The sequence below is a fragment of the Lynx rufus genome, unplaced genomic scaffold (assembly GCF_022079265.1).
Source record: "Lynx rufus isolate CCGP_SWC_20201006 ecotype Redwood Valley unplaced genomic scaffold, mLynRuf1.p SCAF_7, whole genome shotgun sequence".
NCBI lineage: Eukaryota > Metazoa > Chordata > Mammalia > Carnivora > Felidae > Lynx > Lynx rufus.
Genome location: NW_025814889.1, coordinates 43,244,043 through 43,263,314, shown reverse-complemented (window position 1 = coordinate 43,263,314; position 19,272 = coordinate 43,244,043). Strand labels below are relative to the sequence as shown.

Below are 19,272 nucleotides of genomic sequence, written 5' to 3'. Positions count from 1 at the left end.
AGTATGTGCCTATATATTTCATATTTATGTACTAATTCGGTGATAATTTCCTTCATAGGATATGGGCTTAAAGGTATTCACCAACACAAGGATTCATAAACCCAAAGTATGCTCACCACCTGAACCCTATGCAATGCAGTCATCTCGAAGACTATTTGCTTCTCCAGGTAAAAAAATAAAAATAAAAGCTAATATACTGAATCAAACAAAAGATGTTTTAAAAATATAAAATGTGATAAAATGAATAAAAAAGAACTTGTGATTCAGATATATTAAGGTTCTTGCTCAAGATCACATAGCAATACAAACCCAAACATTCTGATTGTGTCGAGCCCCCACATATGCAATGCTGGCGAGGATACAAGGCAGACTGTAAGAAGTTTCATAAGAGAGGTACAGGAACTGTATGTCAACTATACTCCCATTTAAAGAGAGAGAGAGACAGAGGTACAGATATACAGAATAAAAGAAAGGATTAATTCTGATTGAGCAATCAGGAAACTCATTCATGAAGAATCCACTTCTAGGGGTGCCTGGGTGGTTCAGTCAATTGAGCGTCACTCTTTTTTTTCATGTTTTTTTAATTTATTTATTTTTGAAGGAGAGAGAGAGAGAGAGAGAGCATGAGCGGGGGAGGGGCAGAGAGAGAAGGGGAGACACAGAATCCGAAGCAGGCTCCAGGCTCTATACCATCAGCACAGAGCCCGATGGGGCTCAAACCCACGAACCGCAAGATCATGACCTGAGCCAAAGTCGGACGCTCAACCGACTGAGCCACTCAGGCGCCGTGAGCATCCCACTCTTGATTTGGGCTCAGGTCAGGATCTCACAGTTCATGGGATCAAGCTCTGCTTCGGGCTCTGTGCTGACAGCATGGAGCCTACTTGGGATTCTCTCCCTTCCTCTCTGCCTCTCCCCTACTTGCTCTTTCTCTCTCAAAATAAATAAGATAAACTTTAAAAAGAAGAAGAAGAAGAAGAAGAAGAAGAAGAAGAAGAAGAAGAAGAGGAAGAATCCACCTCTAGTAAATGGAGATGTGTGAGGTTGGAAGGAAAGATATAATTTCTAGTCACAGAATCAGCATAAATAGAAACAGAAATGTTCACAAGTTGGGACTACATTCGCACCAGTTAGGTAAGGAAGCTCTAACTTCCCCAAAATATCGGTCAGTATTCATGTTGAAATCACATTTGTTTGTCAGTGATATGGGCTACTTTACTGGTGAATCAGACACTAAGTAACCATTTATTTATAGTTTGATATTGTCAAATCATGGTGGAATATAAAGAGTTTGTCAAAAAATCAAGGAAAATACTCAATGAAAATTCATTAGTTATATGGAATTTAAATAAATATTATTATATATTTTTTATTATTTATAAGCTAAAGTCTATAATCCTTTAAAGTAGAATTTATAGTAGGGGCGCCTGGGTGGCGCCATGATTTCATGATTCATGGTTCATGATTTCATGATTTCATGATTCATGGTTCATGATTTCATGGTTCATGGGTTCAAGCCCCACGTCGTCTCTGTGCTGACAGCTCAGAGCCTGGAGCCTGCTTCAGATTCTGTCTACCTCTCTCTCTGCCCCTCCCCCTCCTCTCTCTCTCTCTCTCTCTCTCTCAAAAGTAAACACTTAAAAAATAATAAAATAAATGTTTTTTAAAAAGTGGAATTTATAGCAAACTTATGTACAGGCACAAATTTTTTTTCAGAGAACTGGTTGTTAAATATTTACCAGCACACCATTAACAGAAAGTAAACAGGCAAGAGAACCCCACTGACCTTCTGACACATGTGGAAAGAAAGAACTCGTTTTTAATGTTTATTTTTATTTTTTAGAGAGAGAGACAGACAGAACACGAGCGGGGAAGGGGCAGAGAAAGAGGGAGACACAGAATCCAAAGCAGGCTCCAGGCTCTGAGCTGTCAGCCCAGAGCCCGATGCGGGGCTCGAACTCACAGACCGCGAGATCACGACCTGAGCCGAAGTCAGACGCTTAACTGACTGAGCCACCCTCACGCCCTAAAAACGTTTTTATCCTCGATCCTTCACTCCTATAAACTTTCTCAGAACCACTGTCATAATGTTTGGGGACAATGGTTCTTTGACCCCACAGAGGAACATACCAAATGGAAACTGACTCCTGCCCTTCTTCCAATCCACGTTACAAAACTCTCTTTTCAAGCAATCCAAGAAAGAGCAATCCAAGGCTCTTTCTGCCTCTAAATATCCATGTCCTGTATTTGTGATTCTCTTACCCCCACTCACTTTGGACTTATTCTAGTCCACTTTGGACTTATTCTAGTCCAAACTTAAGCTCTAGAATTCGGCTTACATATCACTTCCTCAAAGAAGTATTCCCTTAACACCAAAGCATCCTCTCCTGGTTCCTGTCTGTTCCATCAGCCTGTTTATTTCTTTTGTAACATGTATTACAAGCTCTCATAAGCTTAATCTTTGTATTTGTTATTTCTGTCTCCTCCCTCGCCCACCATAGCCGTATCTCAATTGCAAAGAGGCCAGGAAATTACAGAAATGGCACATGTTTCAGAGGCGTTCACCGAGACTGTGAGAAAGTATTTCCCTGAGACGTGGATCTGGGACTTGGTGGCCGTAGAGTAAGTAACTTTCTTTATATATAAAAGGTAAGAATATAGACTCCTCACGATTTTCCGGATTTGGCTAATTTTTCAATATCCAAGTATTTCTTTCAGACATGTTGTTATTTTCAGGAGAGGCTGAACATAAGTACTTCTGCTATGAAGTCTCACTCTTCTAATTATATCAGAGCTGAGAAATTTTGCACATATTTAATTCTAAGACTTCCAGAAAATGGGAATAAGGACCAGGTACTGCGTAGACTAACACCTATAAGAGATCTTTCACCGGCCAACAGTCTTGGGTTAAGCACAGAATCAGTCAGACCAACGAGACGCAGTCGTAGTAGAATTAAAAACTGTAAGCCTGCCTTCATTGGAACAGTATTTTCAAGAGTAAAATTTAAGAGCAATCTCAAATTACAGATTCAATTTGTAACAACATTGTCTATAATAGACAATGCTATAGTTATATGTCTAGAGAAGATTCTGATATAGACTAGAATTGCAAACAGAATTGGAAGGAAAGGACTTCTAATATTTTCCCATTTCAAGCCTTGATTATCCTCTCCTTTATTGATATTTCTACTGAGTGCATTCAGGTCACGACAATAGAATTATTTATAGGAGTTCTCTTCCTAGAAAGAATTTATTTCACAGTTTACTTTCTGTTCTTCACATTTCTATCCTCCCCAGCGCATCAGGTGTGGCTGAAGTGGGAGTAACAGTCCCTGACACCATCACGGAATGGAAGGCAGGGGCCCTCTGTCTGTCCAATGACACTGGGCTTGGTCTCTCTCTTCCCGCCTCCCTCCGCGCCTTCCAGCCCTTCTTTGTGGAGCTCACAATGCCCTACTCTGTGATCCGCGGAGAGACCTTCACTCTCAAGGCCACTGTCCTAAACTACCTTTCCAATTGCATCCGGGTAAGGACCTCTCTTTCCTCAATTGAACACAAGGTGACAGTCCAATAAATTGAAAACTGCACTCTTTGAAATACTGTGCCAGATGAGCTCACCAGAAGAGGAATCCTCTCAGAGATATTCATATGTTATAGACGCCATGGTTGCTGGTATTTCCAAACACGTGCAACTTAAAACAAGCTTCTGAGCCTTACCACAACCCCATAAGTTTAGGAAGCTTGTGCAGTATGAAGATTTCTGACAAGGTGGACAAAAATCAGTACGCTTCATTCTCACGTCTTAGATCCCTTAAGGTTTCGACTTCTACCTTCCACGTATTTAATTTTCACATAGCATCATAGACCAATAGACGTATCAAACCTCACTTTGAAAGTTATTTGTGAGCATCTGACCTCCCCTGAAACCACAAGCATTTATAAATCTTGTAACACTCTGCTGGGAGAGCTGAAGGAATGGTCAAGATCCCAGGCCAGAGAGGTAGAGTTTCCACAGGCAACATGCCATCATGACTTTTGCACCTCCTGTCCCACCCCATGAATGAGCAGATTATTGAAAAATACTAAGGTTTCCATGTCAGATCATGGAAAGGTAGTTGGTCTGCACTTAGATCATCTCTACTATTAGGCAACCTAAACCAATCCCCAACACGCTTTATTTCAAACCATTATGCTTTTGGTCTCCTTCTCCTTCTGATCTGTCTCTTGGATTTACGTGTGGTTTCAGGTTAATGTGCAGCTAGACGAATCTCCTGCATTCCTAGTCCAGGAGAAGAAACAAGAGTCTCACTGCATCTGTGGGAATGGCCGGCAAACTTTGTCCTGGGCAGTAACACCAAAGGCATTAGGTGAGGGACACTCTCCTAGAGACAATTCTCTACTCAAGGATTGTATATGTCAGCAGGATCCTTACGTCTAATGTTCTTTCCCTCAGGCAAAATCACACCCCCTCCAATGGTAGGATTTTCGCCTGTGTCTTTTACTCTAGAAGGCTGTCCCCACTTCCTTTACTTCCACCTCCGCCTTGGATTCTCAGTATCATTAGCCTCTGTGTTTCCATTCCTGCTCCTGTGTGGTTATAAAACTAAAAGAGGTTGGGGCGCCTGGGTGGCTCAGTCGGTTAAGCGTCCAACTTCGGCTCAGGTCATGATCTCGCGGTTTGTGAGTTCGAGCCCCATGTCGGGCTCTGTGCTGACGGCTCAGAGCCTGGAGCCTGCTTCAGATTCTGTGTCTCCCTCTCTCTCTGCCCCTCCCCTGCTCATGCCCTGTCTCTCTCTGTCTCAAAAATAAATAAAACATTTAAAAAATAAATAAATAAATAAATAAATAAATAAATAAAAAACAAAAAGAGGTTACAAAACATTGAACACTTATGAAGCTTGAGGTTTGGAGGCATGGAGAAAGAAGGCGATGGTGCTCATCTGTACTGCCCCTTTTTTAGGAAGTGTGAACTTCACCGTGAGCGCAGAGGCACTGGAGTCTCAAGAGCCATGTGGGACCGAGGTGACTGTGGTCCCTGAATATGGAAAGAAAGACACAATCATCAAGTCTCTGCTGGTTGAAGTAAGTAAGCCAATCCATTTGATAGGTCACAATGAGTCAATAAAAACAATGGTGAATCCAGTTGAGATTCCAAGTTTTAGTTAAGAAGGGTTAAATAATACATAATCACAGAAGAGTTCACAATATTCTCTCCTCTTCTCTTTCTCCATCTCTCTCTCTCTGTCTCAATATTTATATCATTTTTCCCTCACTTCCTCCTCATCTATCAACCTGTCTCCTTCATATTGCTTATACTTACAGAATTTGTTTATGTAATACATTTGGAAGTCAGTTCTACTACCAACGTACATGTCCATTCTTACCTCTACCTTTTCTTTCTTTCCACCTAAAGCCTGAAGGACTAGAGAAGGAAGCAACATTCAACTCCCTGCTCTGTCCACCAGGTAAGAGTCACTCATCATAATTAAGATAGCATTGACCAAAGTTTGTGTAACATTTAAAGTTCGAAGAATTTTGTATATTATTATAAAGTCCAGGAGACAGGTTATATATATATCATATATATACATATATGATATATATTATATAGATATGATATCATATATTATATGATATTATATCATATTATATATCATATAGATTATATATATTTATATATAACATATATATAATATATATGATATATATTATATAGATATATATCATATATTATATATAATATATATTATATATTATATAATGTATATTATATATGATATTATATCATATAATATATATTATATATATGATATATATTTATATATAACATATATATATGATATATATATGTATATGACATTATATATTATTCCTACGCTTCCCTACAAGGTAAGTAAGACCCAGAGAACCATCAACCCATTTGAGAAGACACTACAGAAACTCACAATAGAAGATATGACTTTATCTCGGTGAAGAATTTTCTAGTATAAACAAAAACACAGAAATTTAGTACACTAAGAAATTTATCGACACAATGTGTTCTCACCTCAAACAACATGGAGTCAACACCATACATGTGTTTCTTGACTTTCTCTGACTACCTATTAATTTTTGTTTACTGTGTTTATTATACTGTCAAGACTTCAAATATATAAAATGTGTTCTAAAAACGTAATTGCCTGGTTATGTAGCCTTATTTCTACATTTAAGTGAATTTACCACCAAATCCTTTTATCATGGCTTGCCTTCCATTCCTGAGTTCTTTACTTTGATTTATTTCTTATGTGTCTAAAGCTGATCATCAAGCTGTTTTATTAAAATTAATTTTTATTGGGGGCACCTGGGTGGCTCAGTCAGTTAAGCATCTGACTTTGGCTCAGGTCATGATCTCATGGTTCATGGGTTCGAGCCCCATGTTGGGCTCTGTGCCGACAGCTCAGAGCCTGGAGCCGGCCTCAGATTCTGTGTCTCCCTCGCTCTCTGCCCCTCCCCCACTCACACTCTGTCTCTCTCCCCAAAATAAACAGCAAAAAAAATTTCTTAATTAATTTTTATTGTCTGTGTTATACAAAAATACATTCTCCTTTAGAAAACACAACTTCATATTAAAGGCAATATTTTTAATACTTTAATTATCATCCATATATGTTTAAAAATAATATGCATAGATGAATTTATTTGTATATGTGATTTATGTAAATGGTATTAAGTTTCATCCTGTAACTTGTATAAGTAACATTTCATGACTTCTTACTCAGCAATCTAGCTTAAAAATCTAACCATGTTAAATTATAGAACTAAGGAATCCCTTTTAGTCCCATTCCTAAAAGGTAATTCCCTTTGATGTAATTTTAGTAAAATTCCATACTATCGATGTATCACAGTTCTGATGGGTATTTTAGCTATTCCTCATTTTCTTAACTATTTGCCAGATGAATAAATATAAATAAATAAATACCTCCTTATGTATAGATGCAAGGTTTTTTTTTTTAATTTTTTTAATGTTTATTTATTTTTGAGAAAGAGAGAGAGAGACAGAGCATGAGCTGGGAAGGAGCAGACAGAGAGAGGGAGACACAGAAGCAGAGGCAGGGTCCAGGCTCTGAGCTGTCAGCACAGAGCCTGATGCGGGCTTGAACTCACGAACTATGAGATCGTGGCCTCAGCCCAAGTCGGACACTTAACTGACTGAGCCACCCAGGTGCCCCGCAAGTATTTTTCTAAGTGTTTATTTATTTTGAAAGAGACATAGAGAGCGAGCGGGTTAGGGACAGAGAGAGAGAGAGAGAGGGAGACAGAGAATTCCAGGCAGGCTCTGAGTCAGACGCTTCACCAACTGAGCCACCCAGGCGCCCCCAGATGCAAGTATATTTATTTGTAAAATGTGAAATTCCTAATTAAGAAGTGATATGTATCTTCTCCAGTTTTAATAGAACTTTAAAAACCCTTTTGCTAATACCTAAATGTTAATATTCTCACCAAGTTTATATTTCCCTCCGTGATCACCAGCATCTTTTACCATGAAAGTTTTCAATTTTGGTGAAAATTTTAGATGAAAAAATATAATGTTTTATTTGACGTTTATTTATTTTTGAGACGTAGAGAGACAGAGCATGCACGGGGGAGGGTCAGAGAGAGAGGGAGACACAGAATCCGAAACAGGCTCCAAGCTGTCAGCACAGAGCCCGATGCGGGGCTCGAACTCACAGACCTCGAGATCATGACCTGAGCCGAAGTCGGTCGCCCAACCGACTGAGCCACCCAGGCGCCCCCAAAAAATATAATGTTTTAATCTAAATCTCTACAATCACAAGTGATGATGAGCTCATTTTTACACATTTATGAATGCCTTCATATCCTGTGACCTTTCAGGTCGCAGTGATTTTTTTTTTTTTTTTTTTCTGATTCATCTGTATCTCACTGATTCTTTACCTATTGAATAAGTTGCTTTTTTTTTTTTTTGGCTTGGTAATTTGTCTTTTACCTTTTTTATGGCATCTGTTGTTTTTTTTTAACGTTTATTTAATTATTTTGAGAGAGAGGGGAAGGGGCAGAGAGAGAGAGAGAATCCACTCAGGCTCCTCTCTGGTATCTGTTTTCTTACAAAAGTTTCTTGGGGGGAAGGTAAGAGAGTTTTTGTTTTTTTTTTTAACATACAAATAATACAGGGCCCCTGGGTGGCTCAGGTGGTTAAGCATCCAACTCTTTTTTTTTTTTTTTTAACGTTTATTTATTTTTGAGACAGAGAGAGACAGAGCATGAACGGGGGAGGGTCAGAGAGAGGGAGACACAGAATCCAAAACAGGCTCCAGGCTCCGTGCTGACAGCTCGAACCCACGGACCGCGAGACGGTGACCTGAGCTGAAGTCGGCCGCTCAACCGACTGAGCCACCCAGGCGCCCCAGCATCCAACTCGATATCGGGTCAGGTCATGATCTCAGGCTTCATGAGTTCGAGCCCCATGTTGCCTGCTTAGGATTCTCTCTCTCTGCCTCTCCATGCTTGCATGCAAGTGTGCACATGCACTTTATCTCTCTCTCTCAAGAATACATAAAAAACGTTAAAAAAATTTTTTAACATATAAATAATATATAATATATATAATTATATATTATATATTATATAATTATATATTATATAATTGTAAATTATATATTATATAATTGTATATTATATATTATATATAGTTGTGTATCTAAAATTAAAATTTATATACACAACTGTGTATATAAATGTAATTAACAACATACATAATTAATGTATACAACTTGATGAGTTTGGAAATAAATATACACCTGTAAGACTGTCACCACAATCTATACTATAAACCTATCCATCACCTCCAGAAGTTTCCTGCCACTCACTTATTAGCATATTTTTCGTGTGATAGGATCACTTAGTATGAGATCTATCCTATTAGCAAATAAGCATTTAAGTGTTCAGTATGGTATTGTTAATAGCAGGCATTGTTCTATACAATAGATCTCTACAGTGTAATCTTCCTGCATAACTGAAAATGTGTACCCTTTGACCAGTTTCAATGTTAATTTCATGAGGAAGGGGGACGCAGCATGAAGATAAATGCTACATTTCTCTTTCATCGTCATGAAATTTACCAATCCTAAAATGGCAGTAAATGTATGCCTAGCAGCAGCAATTATTTTATGTTCAGTGAGTCAGATACTGTTCACCTTCCCCCCCCAAGTCCCATGTCTTGGGCCCCCATAAAAATACGATCTTCCTGTGAAATTTGAGGGCAGTAAGGACATTGTTGTCGGAATTTGGAAATCCCAGAGATTTTTCCTTTGCTTATGTATACATTAGGGGGGTTTTTCATACAACTGTCGAGTAAGGAGGTTAGGAATAGACGCTAAACTGATCATCTTGTGATAACCATCTCATGCTAGCCACGGGATGGTCACGACGGAGTCACAACATCATGGGCACTTGTCAATTTGTAGCCTTGTTTGGAATGCACTCTAAATACATGGGGGAAAAGAGGGATGGGGAAGAAGAATTTCTAGAAATCTCAGAATCCCATTTGTACACATTTAAGATTATATATATATATATATATATATATATACACATATATATATATATGTATGTATTTTTTTTTAAGGGAAATACTGAAAGAGGGACAACTTTTTGGAAGTTTAAGTATAAGGCATAGTCTGGCTTCTGTGTTTTGGAGCTCTGCAGGAGCATTATTTTCATTATGGCTTGTGTGTTTCTCTAGATACCGGAGTGTCTGAACAATTATCTCTGAAGTTGCCACAGAACGTGGTAGAAGAATCTGCCCGAGCCTCCATCTCGGTATTGGGTGAGCTCCGTCCCTGTGAATCATTCTACTATATGGGCAGTTTTTACTGTATTTCTTTTCCATAAATACTCCCTCAAAATAACAACTCTAATTTCAACTTCAGTCTTCCCTCTGTCTTTGGGCTTGTTCATTGCTCCCAATCATACTCCTGTCCCTGGACAACTCACCCTTGCCCCAAATCTTCATTTTTCAACCTCCCTAAAATTATTCCTTTCTTCTTAAGGATTCGGATAGATTATAATCTAGAAGACTTATGATGTCCCATCTCTCCCATTCCCTAGGAGACATCTTGGGCTCTGCCATGCAAAATATACAAAATCTCCTCCAAATGCCCTATGGCTGTGGAGAACAGAATATGGTCCTCTTTGCTCCTAACATCTATGTTCTGAATTATCTAAATAAGACACAACAGCTGACTCCAGAGGTGAAGTCCAAGGCCATTGGCTACCTCAATACCGGTGAGTGATTAAACAAGTAAGTGAAAACTTCACAGAGTCATTTTAACAATACACTGGATTTCCCAATAGGCTTGAATTACTTATCGGTTCTATGGTATGTTGGCTTCTCATAGTATCATAGTTACTTTGGTACGCATGCTGTGACCGCTAATTTTACGGTAACTATCCAGGGTCCAACTTCCCATTAATGTTTAGAACTCAGACCCTTCTAACATATGACAGCAAAATTTAAGAAATATCACCAAAGGGACGCCAGATGGTCAGAATCTCGCAGTTCGTGGGTTCAAGCCCCACATCAGGCTCTCTGCTGTCAGTGCAGAGCCCGCCTGGCATCCTCTGTCCCTCTCTCTCTCTCTCTCTGCCCCTCTCCCACTTGTGTGCTCTCTCTCTCAAAAATAAATAAATGCTTTTTTAAAATTTTTTTAAAAGAAAGAACTATCAGCAGAGACCAAGGCATTTTGGTAATTTTTCCGGCCAAAACACATGCCGTCTGTCATACTGTTTCATTAACCTTCTATTCCAGGTTACCAGAGACAGCTGACCTATAAGCACCATGATGGCTCCTATAGCACCTTTGGGGAGGAATATGGCAGGAATGAGGGCAATACCTGGTAAGGAATAGACAGTTTTTTGAGCTCCTATTTCCATACCAGCTCTCTTACATGTATTATCACAAGTATATTCACAGTAACCTTATCACATATGTATTATTAAACCTGTAGTTGGTTATGCTCAGTACCTATACCAAGACTAGCGAGGTAACCACCAGAAAAGTTGACATCCAAATACATGGATATTAGATCTGCCCCCAAAATTCATCCTGTTAATAACACCAAGCATATTCTTTCTAAAATAGCTATTCTGGGGGGGAGGGGGGGGCGCTTGTGTGGCTCAGTCAGTTAAGCGCCCGACTCTTGATTTCGGCTCAGGTCATGATCTCATGGTTTGTGAATCTGAGCCTCGAATCAGGCTCTGCGCTGACAGCTCAGAGCCAGCTTGGGATTCTGTCTCCGTGCCTCTCTCTCTGTCCCTCCCTGACTCGTGCGTGCTCTCTCTCTCTCTCTTTCTCAAAATAAATAAATAAACTTCTAAAAAATAAAAATAAAGTAAAATTTTAAAATAATAATAATAAAATAAAATAGATGCCTTTGGGGGGGCACCTGGCTGGCTGAATCAGTAGAGCATGCAATAGTTGACTTCATGTTGTTAAGTTAGCCCCATGTTGGGTGTAGAGATTACTTAAAATTAAAATCGGTTAAAAATAGTAATGAAATTGGGGCGCCCAGATGGCTCAGTCAGTTAAGCATCCGACTTCTGCTCAGTCATGATCTCACAGTCCATGAGCTCGAGCCCCACGTCAGGCTCTGTGCTGACAGCTGGGAGCCTGGAGCCTGCTTTGGATTCTGTGTCTCCGTCTCTCTCTCTCTCTGCCCCTCCCCCGCTCACGCTCTGTCTCTCTCTCCTTCAAAAAATTCAATAAACATTTAAAATTTAAAAAAAAATAACAATAATAATATGATAGCTATTTTTAAATGGCTATTTTTTTTCTAAAATCGCTCCCATAACCATGAGTTTTTAAATAATATGGCCAGTGAACGTATCACATAACTTTTAGACAAACCACGTTAACTTCCACTTGTGGTGGGTTTTTAGATCATACTCATCTTGACTGAGAATAAATTCACTCATAGGGAGAAAGAAATGAGGGGGACCCAGTGACACGAAACATTGTTTTAAAATCCCTAAGGCAAAGTAAAGCAGTTAGAAGTTACCACAATTTTCCGTAGAAGATTCTGCCATCTACAGAAGGAAGTCTCTAAAGAGAAGAAAGATGGAAAACCTTACTCAAATAAGTAAAGATAAGTAACATTAGAAGAACATTAGAACGTTACTCGCTGTAGCAAAGAGAAAATGAGTCAGCAAGGAAATTACCAGATTTAGCAGATTAATCAAGCAGTCTAAAGGAGATGGGAGTTCTAAATACACGTGAATACCGGTCAGGTGACTCACATCAATGTAAATGGTGTCCGATGAAGCCTGTCACCGTGACACAGTTATACAACTATTGTCACAACATAAACATCACCATCGCCTCCCTCCTGCTCAGGCTTACCGCCTTTGTACTGAAGACTTTTGCCCAGGCTCGAGCCTACATCTTCATTGATGAAGCACACATCACCCAAGCCCTCACCTGGCTCTCCCAAAAGCAGAAGGACAATGGCTGTTTCAGGAGCTCTGGGTCTCTGCTCAACAATGCCATTAAGGTGAGGTGTTCGTGGAGTTAGCTTTTATCTGTCCATTCTGATGTCTATAAGGATAATATAGGAATTCCTTAGGAAAGACAAATAATATATAGATAGATAGATAGATTGATAGATAGATTGATAGATAGATCCCGGATAGTGCCAAGAAAGAGGGGATGGAACGTAGGTTGCTTGTGCTAATTTGCCCCCTGGGGATGCAGACGAGTAAGGATACATTCCATGACACCCAGGAGCTGATTAAGAGCATTCTCAGAAGTTCAATTAATCAAATCTCTCTCTCTACCCCCCCACACTTACAGGGTGGAGTGGAAGACGAAGTGACCCTTTCTGCCTACATCACCATTGCCCTTCTGGAGATTCCTCTCCCCGCCACTGTAGGTACCACCTCATTCCCTTGCTGAGGCATAGTTTGGACACAAACTGCTGTCCTGCTGTCAGAAATATCACCTTACTAAAAGCCAGGTGTCAGCTTTCCTTCTATGCCATGCCAATGCTTCTCGGATCAATAGGAAATGTGGTCCATCCATTAAGAAAGATATACACTATCCCAGGGATGCCCCCTAAGCTATTTCTCCCCAAGACCTCCCACTCCTGCCATATGTACATACAAAATAAGTTCTAAAAATATGGTCTGTGCTCCTGCCTTACGAATGTAATAATAACATAAAAAATACTATTCTCTTTCTCCATAAAAATGACAACAGATGGGGGCGCCTGGGTGGCTCAGTAGGTTAAGCGCCTCACTCTTGATTTCAGCTCAGGTCGTGATCTCGCGGTTCACGACATCGAGCCCCAAGTCGGGCTCTGCACCGACAGCATGGAGCCTGCTTGGGATTCTCTGTGTCTCCCTCTCTCTCTGCCCCTCTCTCACCCTCCTGAGTGCTCTCAAAATAAATAAACGTTAAAAAAAAAAAAAGAAGAAGGAAAAGAACGGGAACAGATGGACGCATGCATTTGGAAAATGATCCGCGTTTACCCGGGAAAGCCAGTGTCCCTGTTCACATAGCTCGGTCCCCTCCTTGTTTTCCCCCCTCAGCACACTGTTGTGCGCAATGCCCTGTTCTGCTTGGAGTCAGCCTGGAATTCAGCAAAGGAAGGACCCCATGAAAAGCACGTCTACACCAAGGCACTGTTGGCCTATGCTTTTGCCCTGGTAGGTAACCAGGACAGGACCAAGGAGATCCTCCACTTACTTAATGAGGAAGCTGTGAAGGAAGGTGAGCAAACATCCTGCCTTCTCTGTATCAAGAACCGTACCTCAAACCCCCCCCCCACCTACCTCCTGTGATCACTTTCCCCTCTCTTCTTTTGTCTCTATCACCATAAAATCTGGAACTTCTTAAGCAAGTCACACACCAAAAGATAAGAGGCAGGTGCGCTGTAGTCGTGAGAAGCTCAGCCTCTGGAGACTGGCTCCAGAACAGTTTAACAGTGTGACCTTGGGCAAGTCGCTTAACTCGTCTATGTTTCAGTTCCTTCATCACTAAGATGGGGGTAATAATAGTATTTACTCTGCCCCCTCCCCCGCTCAGGTCGAAAAAATAGAAAATAAAATGCAAATGGTAATATTTTATCCAATAAAATATATTCTACCTTTCTGCCTCAACAGTGCCATTAACTGTTTATTCTTAAAATGTATCGGGAAGTTTTCAGATATCCAAAAAGCATAAAGGATAATCAGCAAACCACTTTATACTTCCCTCCCAGCTTAAGAAATACAAAATTACCAATGCAGGAAAAATTCTGTGTGCCCCTCTCACCCCCAAAGGTGACCATTACCCTGAATTTGTCATTACCATTTCTATGGATAGCTTTATTTTTACTCCACCTATATTCCTAAACAATATTCAGAATTTTGATGGGTTCTTCATCCTTAAATCAACAGTATCACACTTTTTGAGTATTTCTGCATCTTGTTTTCTTGTCTGTTTGTCTGCCTTTTGTTTTTTAAGTTCCACATTGTGCTAACAGGAGTCCCCTACTGAGGGCCTATAGCTCTAATTCATTATTTTCGCTGCCGCATAATATAGTGCAAAATATAGGTAACTCATAACTTATATTAAAGAGTCTCTCATCATAGGTGTTGTTTCTTATTTGTTGCTATTGCAAACCGTGCTGCAGTGAATACTCACTTATGTGTCTGTCTCCTTGTGCGTGGGTGTGAGCTCCTGTAGGGTCTACTTCGAGAAGTGAATCGCTGATTCGTAGGCGAAACACATCTTCCCCTTTGCTGGATGTTCCCAAATTGCGATTTACTCCGCAGCGTAATTTACTTCCCACAGCAGTTCAAATCGGTTCCCATTAGGTCACACCCTGGTCAGCCTTTGGTTACCTTAAGGATTACCGTTATTTCGTACTGTTATTAGGGTACTGTTCGCACCCTAATGAGTGCGAACTCCATTATCTCATGTCATCTGCGATCCTCACAAGAAATCTCAATAGGAAAATTTATAGAAAATTTCACAAAGCCCAGATAAGGTCTGGATAACATCAGAAACGAGCAACCCCCACACTCAGGGAGCGAACTTGCTCTGCAATTTCTCCCCAACGACCCAACCATAGCCACCGTTTGACAACTTCGTTGGGTGTGGGCTTACGACTCAGCACCATTTTCCGCCTTAGGCTGGCTGAAACAAACCACGTTCAGGTGGAAAAGCAGAAGGAAAAGCATCTAGATAAGGTCCAAAGGAATATAATTGGAAGGCACCCTTCACTTAAGCTCTGGCTTAAATTAGATATGAATATGTGGTTACTCACAAATCTCTTTTTCTCATCTCCAGACAATTCCGTCCACTGGGAGCGACCTCAGAAACCCAAGGCACCAGCGGGGCATCTTTATCAGCCCCAGGCTCCCTCAGCTGAGGTGGAGATGACATCCTATGTGCTCCTCGCTCACCTCATGGCCCAGCCCAGCCCGACCTCCGAGGACCTGACTTTGGCCGCGGGCATTGTGAGCTGGATCCTAAAGCAACAGAATGCCCACGGGGGCTTCTCCTCCACCCAGGTCTGTGTCTGCCAGAAACTTTTGCTTCACCTTCAGGGAACAAAAGCTCTGAACAAGATATAAAGACATGCAAGAGGAAAAAATGAGGATGCAGATAACTCGAAATGAGGAAAATATGATGAGTATTCAGGGAGAGCGAGAAATAAAGAAAACTCAAAGTCAAAGTGTTATCATCACAGTCCCCTCCTGCCAATAAAAACTCTACCTCCCTAAAGAAGTGAGACCCTATGTGCAATGGCCACAGCAGAATGGCTTTTAAAAACCTACCTTCAGGAATCTTCTGGAAGTTCTAAGAGTCCCTTTCAAACAACAGTTGGAAACAGTTTCAAACAGTTTGAACAGTTTCAAACAGTTCTCAGGAGCGCCGCTCAAAACCCAAAAATGCTCTCCTTGCAAATCTCTGCATTCAAAGGTCCCCTTTAACCGGCTTATTTTGAAGCTGACACATTTTATGCTTCCACTATTCAGCCTTTGCTATACAAATATTTGTTCACCACCAGCATGAAGAACTTGCTTTATTATTGCCAACATCGTAAGACTATCTAAAAAAAATCCGTCAATAGGTACACAGCAGAAAGTGTTATCTTCAGAGAATTTAGGCTTATATTTCCATATGAATGGGGAAAACACGGAATACTTTTATGACAACAGTTACTCTTTCTTAAATCTATTGTTTAAAGAATGTCATTCAGGTTCAATGCTGAGAAGATTTGAGAATTGAGAAGATGGCATGCAAGGGTGGGAGGAATCCAGACTTGTGGTAAAAAAAAAAAAGAAAAGGGAGAGCCAAAAAATGCCAATAAATCAAGAAGATAATTACAATTAAGCATGCCCCTGTTCATGGCTGCAAAGGACCTTGGGTTTTCTCAGGGCACCGAACTCAGCAACAGAGCCGAGTTTAATTTGGGGTGACAGGCAAACTGATCTTTGGTTGAGTGATGGCAGACATAACCACAATTACAAAGTAAGACATCTTAGACAAATAGCTAATGCCAAGGAACGATTCCCATTCACATATACTTTCCACAGCCCATATCCCACAAACATTCATCCATAGGAAAAGATCAATTTTCTGAGAAATAAAAGAAGCCTCTAAAGCACCCAGTCCGAGGCAGATATGTGGATGTCGTGGTTCTGTTATCTATCTAAGGATTCTAATCAATCTGGAAATTAGAACTCCATTATTTAAGTAGCGAGGGAAGCAAGAAAGAGGACGTCAAGGCCCGTCTTGTCGACGTGCCTTTGGGCCCTCAAAAGGTTACACTGAGCCTACACAGGTTCTCTCACTCGTCTTTTCTAGGACACAGTGGTGGCTCTCCATGCCTTGTCCAAGTATGGGGAAGCCACTTTCACCGGAACTGGGAAGCCTGCACAGGTGACCATCCAATACTCAGGGACGGTTTTCGAAAAATTCCAAGTGGACAGCAACAACCGCCTGTTACTGCAGCGGACTTCATTGCCAAAGGTGCCTGGAGAATACACCATGACAGTGACAGGAGAAGGATGTGTCTACCTCCAGGTGAGACTCTTGGGCCACATGGGGTCAGAGGGCCCACCGGAACAGTCCTCACTAAAAAATCCCTAACTCAGCGGGGTGCCTGGGCGGCTCAGTGGGGTTGAGCTTCCGACTTCGTCTCAGGTCATGATCTCACGGTCTACGAGTTCGAGCCTCGCATCGGGCTCTGTGCTGACGGCTCGAGCCCAGAGCCTGCTTCAGATTCTGTGTCTCCCTCTCTCTCTGCCCCTCCCCCACTCATGCTCTGTCTCTTTCTCTCTCTCTCTCTCTCTCTCTCTCTCTCTCTGTCAAAAATAAATAAAACATTAAAAAAAATTTTTTTTTTAAATTTCTAACTCAGCAAATGATAGGGCAACCCAGAGAACGAGTTGAGGAAGCTTGGAGGAGTTCTGGTGACCAGAGGGAACACAGATTTTTGTCTTTGATGTTCCACAGACATCCTTGAAATACAATATTGTGCCAGAAAAGGAAGAGTCCCCGTTTGCTTTGGATGTACACACTGTGCCCCAAACCTGTGATGGACCCAAAGCCCACACCAGCTTCCAGATCTCACTGAATGTCAGGTAAGACCTGTGACTGGGTCGTCTAATTCTGGGTATAAGAACCAGTCTTCTAGGGGCACCTGGGTGGCTCAGTCGGTTAGGCAGCCGACTTCGGCTCAGGTCACGATCTCACGGTCCGTGAGTTCGAGCCCCGCGTCGGGCTCTGTGCTGACCGCTCAGAGCCTGGACCCTGTTTCGGATTCTGTGTCTCCCTCTCTCTGACCCTCCCCCGTTCATCCTCTGTCTCTCTCGGTCTAAAAATAAATCAACGTTAAAAAAAAAAAAAGAACCAGTCTTCTTACCGGAACTCCCATTAAGCTGAGTGGGGTGGCAATAAATGTTTGCACTACATTTGTTGTAAAAAGCAACGCGTCCTCATGCCGATACAGAATCGCTTCATGATGGGGTATATGCGTTGTGCCTCCCCTGCCTCCAGGATGTGTGATTGTGAAACCTCATAATTGAAAAGTTAGGTCCCAAAAAAAAAAAAAATAATTGAAAAGTTAGGTCCCCTCAATAAGAACTAAAAAAAGAGAACATTCACCCTTGCCTCTGACCCGAATTCCTGATTTAATTCTAAATGTAAGTGAATTCATCCTATTGTAATGAAATTCTGTATTGTTCTTGCTCTCTCCGATTGCCAGAATGTCTGAATAGAAGGACGTAGTGAGTCTGTAGTTAGAATTCCTACCGACAATAAACAAACCTCAGATTACACACAAAATAATCGATTTGCATACATGCACAGCAACATGCAGATAGCTCCAGGGCTTACCAAAAAACGTTTCTGCCCACAGGAATGTTCTACCCTGGCTGGGGATACCGTTCAGGACAAAAGTTAAAAGTATACGTAACAAATAACACGCAGAGATTAGCGGTCGCAGGCCCAGCTATGCGTCACTCACAGAGAGCTTCCTTAAACTCCAGAACCTCGAGTCCGCACACGTAAAATCCTGATTCATCAGGTCTAGGGTAAAGCCCGGTCTCTGTGGCTTTAACAAGCTCCCTATCACTTGGGTGGGATATTTAGGAAGGCTTTCATGTACTATTGAGGGCTGTGATGGCTTACTGTGGACATGGGAGAAAAGGATATTTAATAACACGGAAGGCCCTAATTTCCTTTCTCCCCCAAATCTTCAGTTACACTGGGAGCCGTCCCACCACCAACATGGTGATTACTGATGTGAAGATGCTATCTGGCTTCATTCCCCTGAAACCAACAGTGAAAATGGTAGGTCTATTATACGTCCAGGAGGCTCTAGTTCATTTGATGTTTTATGTATCTCCAGGCTAAGAAAATCTTAAAATATTTTAAATCAACTTCTACCAAAGGCTAGTACTTTCTCCAAATCAGAAATACAATTTAGCCTGCTTGTATATGGGTTTTTTGACATGTGGTGTTTTTTTTTTTTCTTTTTTCCTCATGGAACTCTGTTTTCATGCATCTCAAAATTCTGTGAACAGGTTTTTGATCACGTCGTTCCCATTCAAAAGTATTTATTTTAAAAAGCGAATAACTTAAAACACCCACACACACAAACGAATGGTCCACAAAACATTCTCCCTTCCTTCTGAAGGTTTTACGAGGCATTATTATCATTAACCAGTCTTACTTTTAAACTCAAATGGCCAACGGAGACAAACAGTGCTGAGATCATCCTTCCA

General features: G+C 41.0%; 1 protein-coding gene across 1 annotated transcript in view; it reads left to right on the top strand.

Annotated features, from left to right (window-relative positions):
* The window catches only part of LOC124502507 (alpha-2-macroglobulin-like), a 45,366-nt gene that overhangs the window by 22,555 nt on the left and 3,539 nt on the right, over positions 1–19,272 (top strand). The window contains exons 17-32 of the mRNA XM_047067183.1: positions 59–167; positions 2,502–2,622; positions 3,298–3,526; positions 4,247–4,367; positions 4,961–5,082; positions 5,414–5,465; positions 9,740–9,823; positions 10,105–10,281; positions 10,805–10,892; positions 12,389–12,545; positions 12,845–12,919; positions 13,582–13,762; positions 15,326–15,549; positions 16,850–17,068; positions 17,501–17,628; positions 18,748–18,838. Of these exons, the coding sequence (XP_046923139.1) occupies positions 59–167; positions 2,502–2,622; positions 3,298–3,526; positions 4,247–4,367; positions 4,961–5,082; positions 5,414–5,465; positions 9,740–9,823; positions 10,105–10,281; positions 10,805–10,892; positions 12,389–12,545; positions 12,845–12,919; positions 13,582–13,762; positions 15,326–15,549; positions 16,850–17,068; positions 17,501–17,628; positions 18,748–18,838 (2,178 nt within the window). The remainder of the gene's footprint in view (positions 1–58; positions 168–2,501; positions 2,623–3,297; positions 3,527–4,246; positions 4,368–4,960; positions 5,083–5,413; positions 5,466–9,739; positions 9,824–10,104; positions 10,282–10,804; positions 10,893–12,388; positions 12,546–12,844; positions 12,920–13,581; positions 13,763–15,325; positions 15,550–16,849; positions 17,069–17,500; positions 17,629–18,747; positions 18,839–19,272) is intronic.